Below are 22,661 nucleotides of genomic sequence, written 5' to 3' on the forward strand. Positions count from 1 at the left end.
CAAACGAAAACACACCCTTAATATTGTTGTTAAAGGTTATATTGTGTTGCTTGCTTTCCAAAAGAGGATGCCTTAAAGGAGGTTTTGTGATCTAGTATTTAGGATTTTGATGAGCAACATGTCCAATCAATTCAATCAATAGGTGTAGAACAATACTAGAAGAAGAGGGAGAGCAAATGATGGTTTCTTTTAGATATGAAAATGTATTGAAATTGCATAGTGAATTGTGAAAAAGCATGTGACTTGCCAAATGCCAAATTTACATGATGCCAAAGAGGCGGTTATATGTAATGTTTCCAAGTGAGATCCCAGAGGTAAGACCCATCATCTGCATGAAACTATGGGTGAAGCTTTAACCCAGATCAGTGGTGCCATGCTGATATAGTATTGGTTTGCCCGGTGTGGGGTTGGTTCGGTATATGGAGACTCGATATGAAGGGCGTACTGAGTTTTGTTTCAGTATTGGTGTAGTACAACAGCATAGGATGGGGTGGCACACACCAGTACAATGATCCTTGGATGATAGATTTGCATGATTGCTGGATGAGTTGCACTTTTCATATGGTTAAGACCCTTAACATTAAGAACTTGGAAAAGTGAGATACCTAACCATCTGAAACAAGTGCCAGATATTTCACTTTAAGTAAAATCAGGCCATTACTGGAAAAAGAACCATGGTGTTGCATAAAGCGTTACAATTTAAGAAAGCATGACCATGACTGTTGTTTCCTTGGGGTTATTATTATTGAGGGAAATTTAATAGAAGCATCTGAATTAGCCATATAAGTTTTGGTTGTGTCCATCAAAGAAGGGCGAGGGAAATAAACATCGATAGAGGTTTGTTAGACCTATAGATGATTGCAGATAGAATGGTATTATTTGACAAGAATATCAATCATGAATTCTTAGAGATCATCATCACCCTAGTTATGGAATCCAACTATGGAATCCAATCTTGTTGGTTTGTGTTTTATGGAAGCCACAAGCTACTAAAGAGTCTTGTCCACTCAAACAAGCCACCGAAACAAGCCTTGATCTTGTTGGTTATTTTGTACCTGGATGGAACCTACCCTACATTGAGGGGATGAGAATTTGATGATACATCTGCTAAGCTTCATGAATATCCTTAATAATGGTTATGGTTGTTGCCCTGCGTCAAGACATTACTAAGGAAAAGATTGAAGTTGTGAAGAGTGTCATACTTACAAGTGCTTGATTTTTGCTCTTGGATAATGGAATTGCTAGTTAAGAAGTGGACAGATTAATTCTTGTTTATGAGAAATGAGACATTCAATGGGTGCAAATGATTAAAACGGGCCTGTGTTGGTCAAACACTATCTAGTTGTCCTTGTTTACAACGTTGTCAAAAGCGGAAGTTTTCCTCGAGGTGACAAGACCTCTGTATAGGCCGAGATGCTACGCACCAAAAAGGAGTTTGCCTGAAGAAAGAAACGTGCTAATATAGGAAACTTCCAAGAACTGCATTAGAAACAAATGTTATTTATATCTGAGACTGAAAATAATATAAACATCATGAAATTAATTATTCATGTTTCAAGATTCCTAAATCATGATCATCTTGAGCATTGGATATCATGTTTCACATCTTATGAAACAAGGAATCAAAATATCACTTTCCATAATGTGGTTCTATATAAAAGTTGGCAAAAGAAAACCACTGGACAGCCTAACTAGCTTCAATATTCAAATATGATGGTAAGCTTCCACTTCCCATACATGTTACATGCTTCTAAACAACACATAACACATAACACAAAACAATAAACCACTTGATATCCTTGAGTAGCCTTTGTTTATAAGATGTCTATTAGACCAAAATCAACATCAAAATAAAGCTAGCAAAGCTTTAAAAGAATGGGCAAAAAGGATAGGAAGAATCATGCTGGACATCAGATAGGTGCTTGCCTAGATGCCTATCGCTTAGTCTTAGGTGCTTGCCTTAGTGAGCCTACTTCTCTTGATGATTGTTGAGTGCTTAGGGGCATCGTTGCCTCGGCCAAGCATCAAGTCGAGTGCCTAGAGCACCTTTGACAATGGTGCTTCTTTAGTTGGCATTTTAGCTGAGTAAATTTTAGCTTTGGGTCGTCCTAGATTTTTAGGTTTCGAATATAGTTTGGCTGACAATGGACTTTAGTCAGTTAGTTGAATTCGATATATAGTATTTGTATACTTAGTTAACATCATCCATATTATTGAAATGATGTTGATTTAGGCTAAATTAACTCCTTGTTCATTCTTTCCTTACTGATTATTGTGTGTCTTCTTCCTGCTGTGATCATTTCCATAGGCTGACATCCCATGACATGCAGGATGCTTGCAAGCTACCTGTATATCATCCCAATTTTTTCTAAAGCTTGCTGGCACCAAGCATTCACCAAGCAATACCTCTTGCTGCCTTACTTCCCTGATAATATCTGCTTTCCTATAAACTTCCAGCCTTAGAACTCCATTATAATATTGCAATGGCCCAGCCACATAAGTTAACTGCAAAGAGGGGATTTGGTGCAGCCAGCAGACCACCTCCTACTATGCAGCTACATATATAGATTTTTTAAAACATTGGTGGTTTTTGTAGGTCTATGTAGTTCAGGATTATGAAATATGTTATTGAAGTAAGTGCAATTTCTATTGGAAAATATGAAGTCTTTGTGACTATTGCTAATTTTTCGCATGGATCGTAAGGAACTTGCCAATGGCATTGCTTGGGATTGGGAACTGGGAAGGTCGTATCTTGGAGATTGTAGATGATGGAAACTTCTCATTGACTAGTTATATACTTGCACGGTGCTCTTTATAAGAAGATGCTTGGTTTTTATACTTTAAGACCTGAAGTTTGCTTTCTTTTGTTGATCATTAGATAAGGTGCTATTTATGACTATATTGGCACCTGCTTTAGTCTTGGTTGGTCTGCATTTTTTGAAAGAGTTAGAAGCAGTACTTATTGTCTTTTCATTAATTGTATATCCAATTGATCAGTTTAGGTAATTCCCATGAGTTTTTTTACCTGTTGATTATGTTATGATAGATTGGACACCAGTTCATAAAGAAGAAAGGTATCTGACCAATGTGCCTTTTCATTGTGCTCTCATTTGAAAGGACATAGAAGCACTTTTTAAGTTTAAGGTAAAAATTGTCTGCGGGTGTTGGGTTAATTGTCCAGAATGTTGGTTCGCTTGTGATAATTGGGGAATTAACACCCCCCTCCCCCCTCCTCTCTTTTCCCCTCTCTCTCCTTGTCCCACTTTTACCACATACTGCTTAAATCTGTAACATATTGGCTATTGATTTGTTGGCATATTAGTGGTTAGCTGCCAGCCCCAAATAATCAGGACATGGCTTGACTGCTAGGTCATATTATATTCTGGCAAGCTGATATTATCAGTATGTCCCTTCGGCTGTTAACTGTGGGCTTCTATTACCCCATGAGATGCATGTTTGTAATTTATGTTATTTTATTTTCATAAGTTGATATTTGCCTTATCACATTCCAGACCATTAGGGATTAATTTGTGAGGCTGGAGAGGAACTCTTCCATATCAAAATGTTTAGAGTTTAGACTGCTAAAGCGGCAATTTTCAGATCGATGCCTCCTAATAGGTTAGGTATTTGCAGTCATAAGGTTATTGTAGCTTTTAATATATGATTATTTAGATATGCATTGCATGTCTTCTGTGTTGAATGCCAAGCTTTTCATTTGAACTAATTTTTTACATTTAATAATTTCGAGCTGAGAATCTAGGCTTTTATAAAGCTAAGTGCTACATACATCCATGTCACATTTTGCTCGTGTTTACAGAATGAATTAGCGCTAACTGGTGCTCGAGTAATGGGAATAGATGTTTCTAGACAAATTTTAATTGTCTCAGGGAAGGCACCTGGAGTAGGAGGAGAGCATGTTTTATGTAAGGTATGCCATAAATATTGGAATTAAAAACCACTTACAGGCTATAACAGTGATTACGTCAAAGATCAAACTTGTTCATTGCTTATTTTATGCTTTATATTCTAATACTTTTCCTTCTTTCTGCAGATTAGCATGTTAGTTCCGAATGGAATTGATGAAATCCATCTTCCTCCTGATACCAAAGCTATTAGGGATCTGTGCTTCCTTCCTAATGGACTTGCACTTCTTGCATCACTTGGCAAGAAGTTATCACTTTTCAGGTCCATATACTTTTTATTTAACAGTCTTTTACTAGAATGCTCTGTGTGGTAATTTTTCCTGAAAAATCAATTCACACAATAGGTGCTGTTCATTGCAGTGTAGCAAGCAACAATGTTGTCCTCAAATATGACCTACCGGTATTTTTTAACCTCAATAGATATATTGTTTAGATGATGTAATCCTTTTTAAGTACCTTCACATACAATGCTTATTAGAATTTTGATTGAATGACCTTTGGAGATTTTTTTTCTTTTTTTGAAATGCTAGTTGACCAGAAGAAACGTTTGCATTTTAAGAAGGTAGACTAATTCTAGCAAAGGTGAACTCTGTGCTGATATAGCAGGGACTTGTTCTGAGCTTGTCACCATCACTATTATTATTCAAGAAGAATCTTGCCTATGTGATTTTGTCAATTGTAGTGTTTATACTTTCTCTGTGTCAGAAATTCTAACATGCCTTTTGGAGTACTAAATGTACAGTTTTGCCACACAAGCTGTTCCAAACCATTCTAGCAATTGCCTTTGCTTGCTCATCATAATAGTAGAAGAATTTAGTTATGTTCTATTTCTACATCCTAGAGGGTTATGGTTTGTTATTTTACATGGCTTCTGTTGAATGTTATATATATAGCTTCTTCAGAAGCAAATTTTCCTTTATTATGGTTTAGTAGCTAAAGAACACGGCAATGTTTGATGATACGATGTATTGCCAAATTCTGAAAGATTCGAGAAAAAAAAACTTGCTTACATACTTGATACTAAGCATGTGACGGTCAAGATATATGATAACTATAAATGGATGGTCACATAAATACATATCAAATAGTCCTGGGAACTTGTAATAAGTAAAAGTGGTTAATGAATAGTTTTTATATTGAAAATACATATCACATAAATTTGAATTAAAAAATGCATACCACCATCCAGTCCTTCATGGAATGTCTATGCTGATTGTAGATGTCAGGATCTCATTTGTGGTCAGGGCCTTGGACTTGACTTTAGACTAGGCGCTGTATCGACCCTTGCATTCAATAATCCAGTCTTCTTTGACAACCACCCTGATATTGATGCTTTATCTGATATTGGGCTAACCATCCCACCTGAGAGAAGATTGCATAAACAAAATTTGACCCGTAATCTTGCTGAGGCTATGGAGAGTAGGAGACACTTGAATACGACACATCTGTTGAACGGTATACACATGAGTCATATGCACGCTATTTAGAATACGATACGATGTAAGATGACGATCTAGATATGACCAAGGATCTTATTTTGCACGCCATATCATTATCTGTAGCAGTATCAGATCCTAAACCACCTTGAGGGGCCCATCTCCTATATGTTATCATATCTTTGTAGGCTTTACATCATGCATTGTTGTTTGCATCTTGCATGGCATGAATTAAACGACTCATCGATGAGTAGATCCATACCATATGGCTGAGTTGTGTGCACCCCTGCCATGTTCACTACTACCTCCCTGGTTACCAAATACATCATCGCTTGAACTGCCATTAGCATCATCACTTGTATTGTGAGGCACCTGGTCATCTGAGAGCTTGGTGGCTTTAGAATTTGTGTGAAGGGGCTCCTTACCAACCCTCTCCAGTGGATCTACATCTTACCTTGTGTGCTTTCGTTCCATGGCTGACCTTGACTGACTGGCTTTGCGTGATGGCTTGACAAGTCCACCAACCTGACTAGCCTTACCTTCTTAATGGGGTCGAGTGCCGTGATGACCTTCCTCGGCATCTGCATGGTCTCAAGTATAGATCCTTGTGATCCTGATCAGCTCCCATCTGATTTCTATGATTGCTCTTACTGCTAGGCGTAGGCAGTTGTCAGTGTGACATGCGTTGCTCTGGCTGGTGCTTTGCATTCACCCTAGCCTCCTTTGCTATGACACTAGCTGGTTGAGGATATGATCTTGGCTCATTAAGCTGTGGCTGTCATGACCCTCAAACCAATCATTGATCCTTGTCATCTTATGTAAATTTATTATGAAGCCATTCATCATTTTTCAGCTCTACTTTCGCATGGATGCATTTTAATTTGAGTTGTAGATTGCAATGCGTGTATACTAAATCGTTAAGTCTCTTCATTGTTAGGCAGTTCCTCAATTTGTTATTGTATATAAGAGAAGGTTGACCAGTTGCACTTGCAGCCATTGGAAGAGACCATTTGTAAGATGTTCTGGATTGCTAAAATCATAAAATTTTTGGATAATAACCTAAAATGAAACCACCATTCAGCTGCAAATGCAATCAAGTAAACTTCAAATTGGGCACAATTTTTCATAAAATATTAGATCAGTTAGAATTTGTGTCCAAAATTACATGGTTTCATATTGTCTTTGTTTGCCACATCTACCTACTCACCGAAGCTATGGGAGCCCTCCCTACAAGCTTTAATCTGTGAAACATACACCATTTATGGCATCAAATCTTTTGGTTGATTTGATAAAGTATTATTCATATTAAATTTATCTCTAGGCATCTGGCGGCAATTGTGGTTTCAAGCTCCATCTTGTGGATAATATTGAGTAGGTAGTCAGTAGTTTATAATCTAGATATATTCCTGGGTTCATGGTATTCCCTACTGATTCGAACCGACCGATACATCCCGTACCATATCATACTGGCGGGAAACCGGTTCGGTTCAGGCCGATTTTTTGAAAATGGTCTGAACCGGATCGAACCAATCAATTTGGTACGGTATCAGTCCGAATTGCCTGATATCGGATGGTTTGGTCCGGTACGGTACCGGTTCGATTCGGCTTGATTTTTTTTTCTATTTCTTTTGTTTTGCCGTTGGGTGGGTTTTTTTTTGTATTTTTTTATTATCGGTATGGTATGGTATGGTACCGTACTGACTAGGAACCGTTACGGACCTTGGTACCGGTTTTGAAACCTTGCCTAGGATACTATATTAGAACCTTGCATTAAGATAATAGGCTGCCAGGGCATGCAGGGAATTTAATTGGCAAACAAAGGATTGCAAGATAATATTTTATAAGGATCAACAAGAGGATTGTACTTGGACAATCTATTGGATGCAACTCCCAGTCCATCTGATAATCCCTTCTCTTCTCAATGATGTTAATTTACTCATCAACATGCTTTGGATATACTTCCCTAATCTTGACCTTAGCAGTCATCATCATATGACACAAAAAGCCCATTTGGGAATACTTTTTGCTATCCACAACACCGAGTCCTCGATACAGAGGTGTGAGAGCCACCTATCTACTCTCTTGGCCGGCTTCCAAAACTGCTAGCTTGTTACTGGCCCCTCCACATGGCTCGCTTTCATGTTACTATGGGCATATTGCTTTGCTGCCACTTTGTACTCATGAATATTAGGCACAAGCCCGCCATCTTCTCAATGAGGCTATCAAGTGTAATGTAGTTTGTGGTGAAGTGGGTAACTGCTGGTCTCAGTATCTTACCTCCTGGTGTGCTTTCTCATTAAAGCCAACACCCATGTGTTTTTAAGTTGGCTGCATTTTATAGCGTGCATACTCTTCTGTGGAGTTGCATGGAATGAGCTTTGTCTTCCCTCCAACGATTGAAAGAAAAGGTCGAGCTTAAGCCGATTCCATTGCAGAAAGAAAAGAGGCGATACCATTCCCACTGCCATCACTCTGGTCGATGAAAGCAATTTCGTGCAATGAGGGCTTACGTCTTTGGATGTCCAGTATAGGAAGCATCTCTTTGGTCTTCTTTCTCGATCTTCGATCGGGTCTGAATAAGAGCTAACGAAATCCGATTCGAACCTTTGGCATTACCTTCCCCAGTACACTTTCTATATCTCAAGCACATCCCATTCGCCCCCTTTCCTATTCAGCTTTGCTTGCCACCTATTAAGAGAATAGGTCCCAGTTCACTTATCCAACAAGCTTGAAGACAGTTAAAAGAAAGATCGGATATCAACTACGCCTAACATGATCACGAATGAAGACAGAGAATTGCGTAGATAGGAGGAGGAAACGAACCAACCCAGGGCCCCCAACCAAAGGGGAATGAAATGGAGAAATGATGGAACGATTGAGGAAAGAAAGAGAATTGGGGCCTCTGGGCTATCTCCAGCACCTGCTTCACCTTGTTCCTATATCATTCAGTGTCAGGTTTAAGCAATGGGCCGTATATGGGCTGTAGATAATGGTAGCCTCTTGATCATCTTAATATCTCCAACAGCCTTATACTATAATCCATTTCCAGTAACCACCTGTACAACATGCCGTTTTTTCATTTGATTAATGACTTGCTCCATCAAGCTTAAGATGTACCGGGCATTGTGTGCCTTGTTAGAAGAATCAACTGAATTATGGAACAATTTCTTCTTATCACGAATGTTAAAAACTTGATGATGCTCGCCTGCTGGGCCCTGTCGAGCCATCACATATCAATGCCAACTTGTATGTGCTCCACTTGTTTCATTAGGAGGCTATCCATCTCTCCAACTCTCCCTTATTATGATCAAGCAACTCACCGTAAGTCTCCGACAATACAGGAGGATCAACTCCTTGACTGGTTTAACGAATAGAGATAAAATGGTGGTAGGAGTGGTCTGTAGTATTTACAGGAATGTGGCTGTAATGGAACTAAGAAGCAATTCCTCTCCACACGCCTCTTTTCTCAACCTTTGATGATATGAAGTTAATTTTCTATTGCTTTGAATCTTAGCTGATAAGGCATGTGAATCTAAGTCATGAATACTGCTTGTATATCTTTGGGCTTCTTTCTCTTCTTCTTGTTAGAAGTCCCAAACTAGATGCTATCTAGTTGTCACCCATACCAGCAATTTTTCGCTGATTAGCTCCTTATGTAGCCTGGAGCCTTGGTGGACTTGAAGCTAGAACCCTCTCATCTATGGGGGCCTATACTGTATCCTGTGTGTGGTAGCCTTCTTCCTCTGCCACTGATTATTTGGACCATTCAGTAAGGCAACTTGACTCTGGGCCTTCTCCATGTCATTTGGATCCGATACCTCATAGACCTCCTAAGCCCTGGAGTGATATAATGATAACCTAGTTACATGATGATCAATCTTTTCTTGTTCTCGATGTTTTTCTTCTTGGCCTCTTTAAGGTCATGAAAGTGCTTCTTCATCAAACATTGAACCTCTTGTAGACATCTTTTGCTCGTAGTCACATTGGGATGACGGCCAGCCAAATACTGCCTTAATCTAGTTATCCCACTCACTCTCCACTTTGCAGTGTACTGCTTGCACCTCCAATGATGCTGGACTGAGATTATGATACCATGCAACCAATCAATGTTTGCATCCTTATGGTTCATTCTTGAATCTATTTCTACAAGTTTGATAGTGCACTTCGTAAACCATCTCATTCATTACTACGAATTACATAAGTGGATCTATACTTTTTAAAAACATGTATTTTAGACATATTATTGACTTTATAATCTAATTTCACTTAATAACTATGGTAATGTACAAAATAATGTAAATATTATGTGTGTTTTCCTGAAAATATGGCTGAATTACCCATACACATTGCCATTGTTTTCATTATTTTTGTTGAGGTAATGATTTTTTAAGTGATAAACACTTAAAAATTTGATAATTTACATTAAAAAATGGCTCAATTACTTTAGAAAATACTTCTAATTATCTATACAGAGTACTAACTTCTGATTTTTTTTCTATTTTTTAATATTTAGTTAGTTAATTAAAATTATTTTTAATTAGAAATATATAAAGTTTTAATTTGAATTAATTTAGAATCCTACCAAAAATATTACATATATTTTTATAGTCCATGAGTATGTCTTAATCACCACTTATTTTGAAATTTATTTGAATTGGGCTTAGGTTTAGATAGTCAAAATTATGCTCAAGATCTAAGCAAATTACTACCAGAAAAAAACACAGCAAGTATTATGCCCATCCTCAAACATGTTACCATTTTTTAGTTTTCAAACATTATTTTTTAACTGTAAATATACTTTTAATCTAAAAAGTTACATGGTCAATGAAAAATTATGATTTCTTCTTCCATGGTAGATTGTCCTTTGACCTATAGTATATGATGACATCATTCCAAAATACAAAATCTTGGCGTGATTGTCCCTTATTTTACCACTATTTATCCTATTTTTTAGGTATTAAAAAAAGAGGAGAATGAAGAGAAGGGAGGAGATTATGCTTGATCTTAGCTTGGATTGGATCTCAAAACCATGAAAACATCTTTCTCCCCTGGTTTTCCTTGCTTTCCCATCCTCCATGCTCTTAGCAGAAAAGAGAGGAAAAAGAAAGCAGGATACCTTCTCCTCCATTTTTAATCACTGGAGGCTCAGATGCAACTCAAATTGACTCATACTCAGTAGAAACAGGTGGTTCCACTTTGTTCTGACTGATTCCCATCAAATCTGAACTGAACATGCAAACTAACCTAGTTCCGCACTGGTTCAGTATGGTATGCCCTGGGTGGTTCAGGTCAGTTTTGCCTCAAGCATATGGCCCTCAATTGTTGAATCTTGTGACAGGTACCCTTTTGAATCAGTGATTAGTTCTGAATTGAATATTATCTCCACAATTGGCAGCTCTTCTTTCATAATGTTTTCAAGCTCTGGATCTTTAATTGATGAATCTTTAAGACTCTAACCATAAAATCCATGGCTTGTGTGTGAGTCTGATGGCAAGAACATTCATCTAGTGGATTTGCAATTGTTGCATCTGTGACTGTCCCATTTGTTGTGATGGGATTGTCATGGCCAACTCTGTGAGTATGAGGTTTTGAATGCCACATTTGATTCCTTTGTTTCATTATCTGCCTGAATACTAGTCTCTTCTTGATTAGCTAATTCTCTAGAGTTACCAACAGAGCTTTTCTTGAAGGCATGGAGTAACCAAAAATGGCATTTAGATCTATTTCAACATGACATCATGAAGATCTCATTGTATTTGGGAGATCTTTTCTGAGCATCCCTAGGTTGGTCTTCCATGTTCCCTACATGGATGACCATCTTGTTCACTGCATGAAAGACATAAGTGATAATTCAAATGATGCAAACCCAAGGACAGGGTTCAAGGTTCCAAACTAAGAAGAAAGGGGAAAAGATATGAATGGGAGACATTGAAGAAGAAATGAGAATGATGGGGAGCTGGAATCCACAATTAGTGGAAGCGGTAGTGGATGCAGTAATGGATGCAGGTGTGGATGCAGTATGCAAATGGCTCCCCAAAAAAAAAAAAAGGGAATAAGATAATACTTAAGAAGCAGGTGCTGGGATGAATTCATGAAGTGGGTACAGCACCCTAACTAGAAGTTTCCTGCTACTTAAATTCCTCTGTGGAAGTTCTAAAGCCGGTCTCATATTTCTTTATAGAATCTGACCTAGTTGAAACTAATGGGCAATCTTTATCTATTCAGAACCCTAATCCAGCCTATTATCATACTTAGACTCTGTTCACAGAAATGAACTAACCAAATTTTTAGCTGAAATATTAACTTTCCTGATTAAAAGGATTTTCTGGTCGAGTTCTATAGTTATAGTTTTAGACCGGTCAAGTTTCTCTGAACACTTTCCCTGATTTTTATCCCTCAAACAAATCACAAGAGATGTGAAAATAAAACAAAAACCAACATGAAGTTTTGTATGAATCATACCAACTACCAAGACATTCCAAGCTTTGGTTGGACTAACAGATACCAAAACAATTTTCAGTTCATGGTTCTTCTTCATATTGGATTCAGGTTTGGTATCTACAGATTTATCATATGGGTTTATTGAGCTCCGTTGAGAAAATTTTGCTGCCTTTTCCACCCTTTTTCTCATTTCATTAGGGATGGCTTTTCACTGCATCTAAAGATAACTTGATAAATTGTACTTTCTGGAACTAACAAAATTCTAGTTACTTTTGATCCACTACAATGGACTTAAAACATTCTGCACTTCTTTGTCAAATCACATAGCATTGTAACAAAAAACTTACATATCAATGTTAATATTTTGTAGGGTCCTGCCTGGTCATGCTCAAGGGATATCAACAGTCCATATCATATTTACGCTGGATTGCAGGTCTTATTCCTTTATAACCTTGTTCTTCCTTTATGAGCTTTTGCTTTTGTTTGCAGCATGTTTTAAGTTGTAAATTTAAAGTGATTGATTTCTTTACTCATCACAGAATGGCATGCTTTTAGTGTTTGATGTTCGTCAAACTGCACAACCAATGAACTCCATAGAGGGCCTGTCTAGGCAACCAGTTCATACTGTGCACTCTATTGGTCTTGATAATGGAGCCAAGAGAGTGCTCACTGCTTCATCATTAGGTCCCTGTACATGGGAAAATGTTGCTGGCAGTGGAAGGTCAGTAGTAGTGCACTTGATACATTTATCTGATGTATGCAATCTCTTTAGTTTGCTATTGCTTTTGAGAATGCTTTCTTTTGAGTTTCATTTGCTATAATGCCATTAGTTATATTTTTTCCTTCCCAAATAAATCAAATTGTTCTGTTATCATGCTTATTGCTCTTCATCTATTGCAAACTTTATTTTGATTTTTCAGTTAGGAAGCCCTCCCATATATGGCAGCAAAATATAGAATTGCTTGTGCAGATTCATTCGTTCGATAATTGATCTTATTTTCACATTTTTCTTTTTCTCGACCTCTTCTGTTCTTCATGTGCTGTCCATATTAGTTCCATCTCTTGCCAAGTATGATCCTCGACTCTTACTATGTTACCATGCTCAAATCAATTGAACTTCTGCAGATCACTAGTGTTGCAAAACTAACAGCATCCACAGGTTCTGACTCGTCTTTCCTTCGGCAACTTGATTTTGATGATATTATGCTTCCCAATTCCATTATTGTTTATTTTCATTGTCGATACATTGTTTTTTTGTTCTTCCAGATCAAGATTTTTTCGTTAAATATAATAACATGAATGTAATATTAATCTGAAAATTCTTTAATGCATTAACTCATCTGTCTTTTGAATTCATTACATTCTAAAAGTGGTGCTGTTTTCTTTTGTATCATTATTGTAGTTAAATAGCAAAAGAACAGCATACAACAGCCAGTCCAAGTCTATTATAACCTGTTTCAAATTTTCATTATAATTCAACTTCGAATGGTATATATATAGGTGTATTGGTATTGTTGTCCAGGCTAAGCACTTTAAGTCCAATTATAAAATTTTTGTGGCAAAATTCTCAAGAAACAAAAAGAGAGAGAGTAGAAAAATATGAAGAACATATTAAAAGATGGGGATCTAATGACAGTTAGAACACCTACAGGAATAACTCATACTTTCATTATTCATTCAAGATATAATCATACTTGAATCTGAAAATTGTTGGCCAGGTATGACAAAATTAAAACATCATTGAACAAATGGTGTTGTTTGGTATTATTTTCCTTGCCTGAATCTCTTTTCTTCAGAAAAACATCTCTTTAGCAGACCCGGATGATTTTTCTTCTTCGCCCAATGCTAAATAAATTCAATGATCTTTGATCTCTCAAACATTTATTTCAAATGCCCTTCAGGCTATGATATACTACTGGACCTGCTCTAATTCTACTGGTCTTTTACCTAATCTTGGCCTGATGCCCAAACTGAACAACTCCATCTAAGCTCTAAAAATGGCTGCATCAGGATCAGCCTGACCTTTTAATTATGCAAATTCATGAGGAACATGGCAAGACCAAATTAGATGTGCTATTCTCTTGATTGGGAAAAGCATATATACTACTAGTTTCTGTGCTTTGGTGTTCTCCTAATGCTTTTTGTATCATGCAAGTTAATTGAATTGAAGAAGTTGACTTAGATTTGATTTTGATAACTGAATATATTTTAACTATTGTTTTCTAATTTGTGTTGACATTTGCTAATGCGCTTTGTCAGAATATTTTACCTTTTCCCATCTTTATAGGATATAATATTTTTGACAAGCTAAAGCAGCAAAGTTTTGAAAACTTAATTTGCTGCTTTCATTAAATTATACTTGATTATGATCCCTTACTAAATTTTTGCTGCAGACCAACTTTGTTACCTGAAATGGAGAATCAAGGTGTATGCATATCTCTTGCTTGTGGCAGTTCATGTAATGACATAGTTGCTTCATTTCGCCCCAAGGTTGAGCTCCCTAGTGATAGCATCGCTTCTCAGACCTCACTGTCACCTTCACCCACTCTTTCTAATTCAGGAAAGTTAGGTTCTCATGTCCTCATGAAAAGGGTTGATGGTTCATCCTTTCGGAGACATGAGATTGGCTATGGAAATGTAAGTGAACTTCGGATGTCAAAATCTGCCATCATATGCAGAGATGGCAAGAACCCGTTGTTTGCTTATGGGGATGAGTCAACTTATGGGGTGTGCATTTGGGATTTACCTTCTTTCCAAGTCCATACCCGTCTGAAGCCACATCAGCACCCAATTCTTGATTTGAAGTATCAACGAAACTCCACAGGCCCTGGATTTCTTGGCTGCATAAGTGAGGACAGGTTGCAGTTATTCACTTGTTATTGATCTATGATGTCTTATACTCTTTTTGGTGGCTGAGGCTGTTGCAGGGGTCTCTTCACCACGAGACTACATGGAAAAGTTTTGCATAGTCTAATGTTATTATTGCTCAAATTGTAAGTGGCGCTATACAAAGTATAGAGATTATACCTGTACAGAGTATGAGGGAGGGCTAAATCATGCAGAGAATCAAAATATGTGCAGTAATAACTGATGAGAAGGGTATAATTAACTTGTCGCTCTAATGGGACTTTAGCAGCATGCGTATTATCTGGTCCATGCTGGCTTGTTGTGATAATCTTTATTATTGTTCGTACCACTTCTCTTTCATTTTTAGTTCAAATTTTAAGAAGTGAAGCTGGGTTGTGTTTCTAGTTTGCGTAACAAGAAAATGGCAACTGTGGCAATGCAACTGATGACAAGCTTACTATTTTTTGGGAACAGAATCCTATTTTCAGCTCGGGTTTTGAAAATCAACACCTTGATGTGGAATCATCTGAAAACCTGGACTTCGTCGTCCAAAACTAGTGGGTGATATGAAAGTTTTTGTTGAAAGCAAAATAAAAGAAAATTTTGATATGCACTTGAAAAATTTTATCAATTCACTTCTCTCTCTCTATATCTCTACTTATATTCTAGATTAAGTCTTTGCTTGTGGCAACACTATGGTCGATTGATCTTCATTCTTTTTGATGAATTCTGTATTCATTCTGATGTAGGGAAACTGTAAAATTATGCAACTGTGCTTTGTTAATGCTTTAATGAAGGGGACGGGAGAATTTGCGTTCTAGCTCTCCGCATGTGAGAGGAGACAGAATGCCTGTGATATACCCATATGGTTTCAGAGGTTTTTGATTATTGATGTTAGTTGACGAATATACTCATTTTAGCTGGTGCACTTGTATTGTTTCCCCTTTTTAGGAGCAAAAAACAGACTATAAGTAGGTTACATTATGACCATTAGGGAATACCTACATATATTTTACACGGAGGTACTAGTAAGGTTCATAGCCATGCTTGTTGGATGGAAAGGCTTTCATATCGTATTAAAGTTAAAGATTAGACATTTTGTAGGTTTTGATCCCCTAGGGACCATCAGACTCCATCGTTTGCAGACAACCTTATTATAAGTTTTTTCCGTGTGACACACCATGAGTAGAAGGAACTAATTAAAAATGTGGGAGCCAAGCAAGAAGGTAAGGACCTGTCTACGTCGATGGAAGTTCAGGAAGGGCATAAAAACTTACATGAGATTTAGTTCAAGGCAAGAGCAAAGATGACCTGAAATAGATGGGATCACGCTTGATGGTTTTAGTAGGAAAATAAGAGGATAGAGAGAGCTATTTCGAATGAGAAATGAGATGAAGATATTGAACAACAAGAAGCAATTACAAGGGAACCAACCAGGAAAAAGTAAATACATTGTTTTCTACTCTATTTGAAGTGTTTTCCTGACAAATCCTCAAAGGAGAGGGAATGTTGAACGTTATTCTCTTTCCTTCCGAGAAACCAATAAAGGATCATGCCCACCATGCTCCTTCCTACGTGTCTACTTCCACTTATTTCACTCTCCAATTAACCACAAAGATGGACGTAGCCAAGCAAATTCTTTTGGGACCTTACAGAAGAAATTTGGCAGGTTTGTAAACTTCAAGGCACTTTTGAGACCAGACATCAAAAATACTGGACCATCTCGCTTTAGCCAGGTTGTTTGCCAATGGTATTGCTCCTCGCAAGGCAGGCCATGTTTCAATCTTGTCAGGGACAGGACAGGAGACTTCAGATATCCATCGTAGCCTCTGCGTCAGAAGTCAACACATGTAACAAAGATAGATGAGATGTTTGTGACGGTGCAATCCCCTTGGCCCACCATCATTATGACCTCTCTGCCACCCCTACAACCAAAACGCAAAAAACGACATTAGGAAGTCAGTCGTGAAGACCCTAGATTCCCCAATCATGTGTTGGTTAATAGAGATGTCATTTTAATTGTTAAAATGATGTGTTGGGTACTAAATTCCTCCTGCATTCTAAACGTTTAACTTTAAGAGCAATGTACAAGAAAAGAAGTGCTTTTGGTGGAGCACATTTTATCATCGAGAGTACTAGTAATACTCTAATAGTCGCAGATGGTATCAGAATTTTTGATACAATAGTTTCAATGATGAAATTGCACGGTATGGGTCGATTTGTGCCATAAAGATATTGAAATTCTCCTATATTCGTTTAAAGAAAGACTCCTTATGAAATTTCTCGACAAATTTTTCTATTCAATTGTTAAGGAGAAAGAGATAGCATGATACATCCCATCACAGGACCACCCAAAGGAGTCCAAAAAAAGAGGGAAGAAAGATCACGGCACATCTTGAGCAGGGCCATGCATAGGTTCAGTATATTTTGGTGCCACGCAACCAATGCATAAGCTTGTGATTTTGAATAGGAAAATATGTTTATCAGTAGAGAGCTCGACGAATTCCATCCCTGCTTTTATCGTTTTGTTTTTATAATTCATTAGCGTGGCTCGCATGATTGGTAGCTACCCTGTCATGTTCAAGGCGATGCATTCATGCATGGACCTTTCAGAAAGGATAAGTATAGCTGAAGTTGCAACAGTGGAGCTCCGCCTTGCATTTCCACATGCTTGTAGGAACATGGAAAAAAAGCCAAACAAAAAGTTTGTTACACCAGTCATCGTCTTCTTCTCTCTTTTGAAAAAGAAAGGAAAAAAAAAAAAAGGTCGCCTGTGGGTATTCTGATCTACAAGGGGGTTGCACTCCCATAATACTCCTGAAACCCTCAATCAAGAGAGATCAAAATGGATCAATAATTTTAACCAGGTTAAAGAGGAATAGGTACCCTAAAGTGCTTATTGGCAATTTTATTCTGACTTTCCAAAATATTTTTTCTTATTTCAACTCTATTGGTAGGTTTCATTTAGTTAAATAAAGCTGGATAAGTGGATTTTTTAGGTTTGATAACCCATTATTTTAGGTTCTTGTCTATTTTGGCTGCATCTGGTCAACATATTCCTTTTTGTTCACTCAAGACTCAAGATAAACTGAGATGGCTATTACAATGTATATAATTTTATTATGGATAACCTTTTTTTTTTTTTTTTACCATCCATTGTGGCATCCAAGCGTACTCATGTCAAGTGGTGAACTAGACAATTCCCTAGTGGTCATTGTTCTCCTTTTTTTTGGGAGGTTCCAAGTTCGAGTCTTGGGTGTGGTGTAGCCCAAGGTGTGAAGACCTGGCTAATTTTTCTTGGTTGCTCAATGGATTTCCTCAATTTGCAGTTGCAACCCGGGGTCATTTTCTATAAATTAACAGCCAAGATCTGGACAGCATACAAATATTTATTTTCTATAAATTAACGGCCAAGATCTGGACAGCATACAAATGTTTGTAGAGGAGCGAGAGATTAATACGTGATTCAATCACCCCCTAACCATGAACCTTTTCTTATTTTGCTCTAAAGTTCAATCGATCTCAACGTTCCTCGCATCCCGACCAAACTGTTCTGTGCCTCGTGGACCAAGATGTGCATGGATTTCATCTTAAGAAATGGATTTATGGTTTCCACAATTTCCAGATACACTTGTCAATCTGTTGTGGTTGATGCCTATGATTTGTATATTTTAATAGAATAGATGAAAAAGCCAAGGGGATTAAGAACCAAGAACACTACATGGTAATGTTAAACATTGTTTAATTGTGATTCCAGATTTCTTTTCAATTTTGAAAAAAAGCATGTTGAATGAATTTAAAACCTGACTGAATGAAGCGCCTCTGGGTCGAAGAGCTGAACTCCGTCCTGTGGGCGTACCGGACGACACCCCGTTTCCCGATCGGAGAATCACCTTTTAGCTTGGCCTATGGAATGGAAGCCGTGATCTCGCTGGAGATCGGATTGCCATCAACTAGGGTCGAGCAATACCGAGAGCCGGAGAACTCCGAGTGTCGGAGGGCCGACTTGGACCTCTTGCCCGAGCTCCGACGCGAGGCACAACTTCGTATGGCTTCTTACCGACAAAAGGTGGCCCGATATTACAACGCCAGGGTAAAGCCAAAGCTCTTTCGACCTGGAGACCTGGTCTTGAGAAAGACGGAGGTCTCGAAACCCTCGGATCAGAGCAAATTATCCCCGAACTGGGAGGGACCCTACAAGGTGGCCGATGCCTATGGATCGAGAGCTTACCGACTGGAAACCCTGGAAGGGAAACCCATCCCCCGAACCTGGAACGCCGACAATCTGAGATTGTACCATCAGTGAACTCTGTACCTCCCACCATTTGGAATACGAACTCAGTTTAAACTTCGGAGTTTGGAATTTCGACCCTTCGACTGGGGTTCGGCGTTCGCCGAGGAATGTGGGCCACCGACGTCCCAACACGGACTTCACGTTCTATTTCGGGCCGTCGGGCTGGCTGCCGGCGTTTCGTCGAACGTTTAAAGGACCGACGCACTTGCGAAAATGGGAGTTGCACTCCTACAACTCTCGGCTAGAACGTTCAGGCAGAACGATCAGCCAACTCGCCGACCCCGCTCCGGCCGGGAAAGGCAAAAGCGCCAACGCAACCAACGCCGCGTTCGCGACTTACCGACCGGGTCGAAGCCGGTCGAAGGATATTCGGCTTACCACCGTTTATCACACGGCGCTACACAAGCGCCCGACTAAAGTCTGGGTAAGGAAAACTCGACTTACCATCGCCTTCCCGACCAGACCCGTCGGCTGCGTGCGACAATGTAGCAGACGCAGTCTGACCGATCACATCGGACGACATTCGGGCCATCAGGGTGCGCCCGAAAGTCGGTCGACTCTCTTCCCCACGAACGACCTTCGACTCCGCCAGTACGACCGACTCAGCGCGCTCGTGCCTGGAAGTCGGTCGACCCCCGACTCACGCCAGGACGACGTGACCCCCGACTCACGCCAGGACGACGTGCGTTCGACTCTGGCATTCGGTTTGCGGCCTAACGACGGTCCGTCTAGGTCCTGAGACGGGCGATCAGTGGTCGGGGTTCGTCTTGCTTACCTTACACTGAACAGCCGACTATCTCGACTAACGACTCGGGATGACGATTGGGTGTCCTAATGCGGCACGCCAAGGCTGCGGCCCTCCGACCTTATGACCCCGCGATTACAAGCACATCCCAATAGGCAAGAAAAGGAAGTCGAAAAGGGAACTGGAAATTCCTTAAGTTCATTTGATTACAAAATCGGGCCGAAGCCCGGTTACAAGTGTGCTAAGGAAAACAAAAACGATAAAGGAAGATAAGGCCGCGATCACCCTTCGGAGTCAATCTCCTCGATTGACGGAAGCTCGGGGATGACCGGTGTATCCAGTAGGATCGGCACTGGGTCGACGGCCGAGGCAGGATCGTCAGTCGGTGCTGGATCGGCGGTCGGCACTGGACCATGGGTCTGAGCCTGGTCATGAGTCAGGGCCGTCCCTCCTTCGGCAATCTGTTCCGGGATGGCCTCTCCCGCCGCAGCGACGCCCCCCGACGACGGGTCGGCCATCTCTTCCGTGGCTTGGTCCTCAGCCCCCAGTGGAATGATGCCGCTGAGGTCCAACTCCGGGTACAGGGCTTGGACTGCATCCCGACCATCCTCGTACCCCACCCGATACGATGCAAAGCCGGACTCCAGTTGCTCCTCTCGATACCGGTCGGAGCCACGGAAGACGTCCACCGCCCGACTCACCGACTCCTTCGCCGACCTTGCCTCCGCTTCTGCCCGATCGAGAGAGTCCTTCGCCGACTCCGCCTCTGCCTTCGCTATGTCGGCATCGGCCTGGGCAATCGACAAGTCCTCCTCAGCCTTGGCGAGATTCTCCAGGCTGACCCGGAGCTGCTCGCGTTCGGCCTCGAGCTTGGCAGCAACGCCGTCCCGCTCGCGCCGCAGACGGTGCGCAGTCCGACCCTTGCGCTTGGCTTCTTTTCTGGCCGACTTGAGCTCGGACCCGAGACGAGAGACCTCGTCCACCAACTTCGCCTCCCGGTCGGTCGACTATTTCAGGTGTTCGACCAGCATCACCCTGTCGGCTTCGACGGCCGCCGCCCTGTCCTTCCAAGCCGCCCGGACGTTTCCGAACCTTCGATACCCGGCTTCAAGTTCGGACATGGTATAGATCAGCTGCGGATGCGGGCACTACGTCAGGAAAGCGAAGTAATGAAAACACTAAGGAAAAAGGAGGCGAAGTGGAACTTACCCCGACCATGGTCGGGTAGAACGAAGACAGCATCTTGGTCACTTGCCGAGACCTCAGCACCTCCACGTCGGCTGGGAGGAGGATCCCCTGGCACAGTCTCCTGGCCAAGTTGTGGTCGGCCAGCGCCGACGCCCCTTCGGGGATCTGAGCACCAGGTGGCGCGGTGCGACTCCCCGACCTCGTGTCGTCGGCAGGGTCCATCGGGGTTTTCCCCCGATCGACCGCCCCAGCCAGTGGATCCGATAAGGAGGGGATGCTCGAGTTTGATGCAGCACCCCCTGTTGCAGCTGCAGATGCCGTCGGATAGCATTCGGGTTTCCGAACGATGTCCGACGCCACCCCCGTCGGCGAAGCCGCCGACGTTCCTTCAGCCGCTTCCTCCGCCGCCGCTCCTCCGGTTGCACCGTCGAAGCCGAGAGTGCGATTACCGGCTCCGACTGATCGGTCGCCGACGCTGCGACGGTCGGCGCCGCTGTGGAGGGTTTCTTTGGCAGTCGTGAAGGTCCAGCCCCCGACGCCGGCCTCTTCCTCGCCGCATATTATCGGATTTCAGCGTTGGTCGGCCTCATCCTCGACGGTGTCCCTGCGAAACCGACAGAAGGATTAGTATATGCACGAGAACGAATGCCAAATAAAAAGACAACCGATAGATCGGGCGATACCTAGACGGAGGACCAAGCTCAGGCCAGTGTCATAGAGGGCTTGTTCGGTAACAAGCTCCCTCTGCTTCGGGACTGACATGTCCTTGAGTCGGTGGAAGTCCTCCCGGTCGTCCGCTTCCACCCGACTGTTCTCGTTCGCCTCGGTTCGGGGCGCGCCCCAATGAGAAGGAAAGCCCCAGGGAGAAGAAGAAGAAACAAAGAAAAACTGATTCTTCCACCCGTGAATGGACGATGGAAGGCCAGTGATGAAGGAAAGACCCTTTCGAGGGTTGAAGAGCCACCACCCTCGGGCCTTAGGGTGGGGTCGGAGGACAAAAAATGCCCGGAAGAGAGAGATACGAGGGTTGGTCAGCAGAAGCTGACACAACAGGGCGAAGCTAATTATTAACCGAACAGAGTTCGGTGCCAGTTGCATCGGATAAAGTCCGTAATAGTCTAGCAGATTTCGGACGAACTCCAGAATCGAAAGTCGAAGACCAGCCCGGAGGTCCTCGACGTACAGTGCCACCTGGCCCACCGGTGGGTTGTTAACCCGACCGCCAGCCCCTGGGGTGAAAAGTTGGAACTGCTCCAGGATATGATACTGATCCCGAAGCCGATCAATATTCAGCCCCGAAAGCGAGGAAACCTCAACTTCCGGAGTCGACCGAGGGTCATCGATCGGGTTTCCCGACCGAGCCCCCTGAGATGAGGTTCCGGCCATAACACCAGAACCAAGAGAAGGAGAAGGAAGAGAGAAGGTTTAAAGGAAAGCTAGGGCAAAACAGGAAGGAGCACGAACCCCGGATGGACTCTTGCGAGAGCGGAAGAGGAGGTGGCTGCCGGCGATGACGGAAGGATCGCTTGGGCAGAGTCTCCGCAGCAAATCATCAGGAATGAAGCTTCAAGCACGAGTGGCCCTATATATATAGGGCCGTTCAACGGCCGAGATGACGCCGCACCGATCGAGATTTCTCGGATGGACGACACGTGGCGGCATCCGGGCCCCCTTTCGGCCCGACGGTTCGGTGCACCCATCCCAGGAAGGCCACGCCGCCTTCATTAAATGCGAAGGACGCCGGCCTGATAACCCCTGACACATGGCGGAAGGGCCGCGATTCGGAA

The 22,661-nt window shown here is 41.5% G+C and overlaps 1 protein-coding gene across 2 annotated transcripts; it reads left to right on the forward strand.

Annotated features, from left to right (window-relative positions):
- The first annotated feature begins 3,792 nt into the window (after positions 1-3,792).
- Positions 3,793-14,996, forward strand: LOC140857462 (uncharacterized). 2 transcript variants are annotated; one of them, XM_073256351.1, is made up of 6 exons: positions 3,793-3,928; positions 4,052-4,185; positions 4,268-4,323; positions 12,171-12,233; positions 12,340-12,521; positions 14,194-14,996. In XM_073256351.1, exons 2-6 carry the CDS (start codon positions 4,071-4,073, stop codon positions 14,681-14,683), a joined length of 906 nt encoding a protein of 301 aa, XP_073112452.1. In that variant the 5' UTR covers positions 3,793-3,928; positions 4,052-4,070; the 3' UTR covers positions 14,684-14,996. The 2 variants fall into 2 exon arrangements, with proteins under 2 accessions (XP_073112452.1, XP_073112451.1); XM_073256350.1 differs by having other exon boundaries at positions 3,818-3,928; positions 4,284-4,323.
- The last annotated feature ends 7,665 nt before the right edge of the window (positions 14,997-22,661 follow it).

This window comes from Elaeis guineensis, chromosome 4 (assembly GCF_000442705.2).
Source record: "Elaeis guineensis isolate ETL-2024a chromosome 4, EG11, whole genome shotgun sequence".
Classification (NCBI taxonomy): Eukaryota; Viridiplantae; Streptophyta; class Magnoliopsida; order Arecales; family Arecaceae; genus Elaeis; species Elaeis guineensis.

What these genes read in the sequence shown, in the direction of transcription:
- LOC140857462 (XM_073256350.1), top strand. Translation starts at nt 3,848, where the DNA reads ATGGGAATAGATGTTTCTAGACAAATTTTAATTGTCTCAGGGAAGGCA. An exon ending in ATATTTACGCTGGATTGCAG is followed by an intron (nt 12,234 to 12,339) that starts GTCTTATTCCTT and finishes TACTCATCACAG; the next exon opens with AATGGCATGCTTTTAGTGTT. An exon ending in AATGTTGCTGGCAGTGGAAG is followed by an intron (nt 12,522 to 14,193) that starts GTCAGTAGTAGT and finishes TTTTTGCTGCAG; the next exon opens with ACCAACTTTGTTACCTGAAA.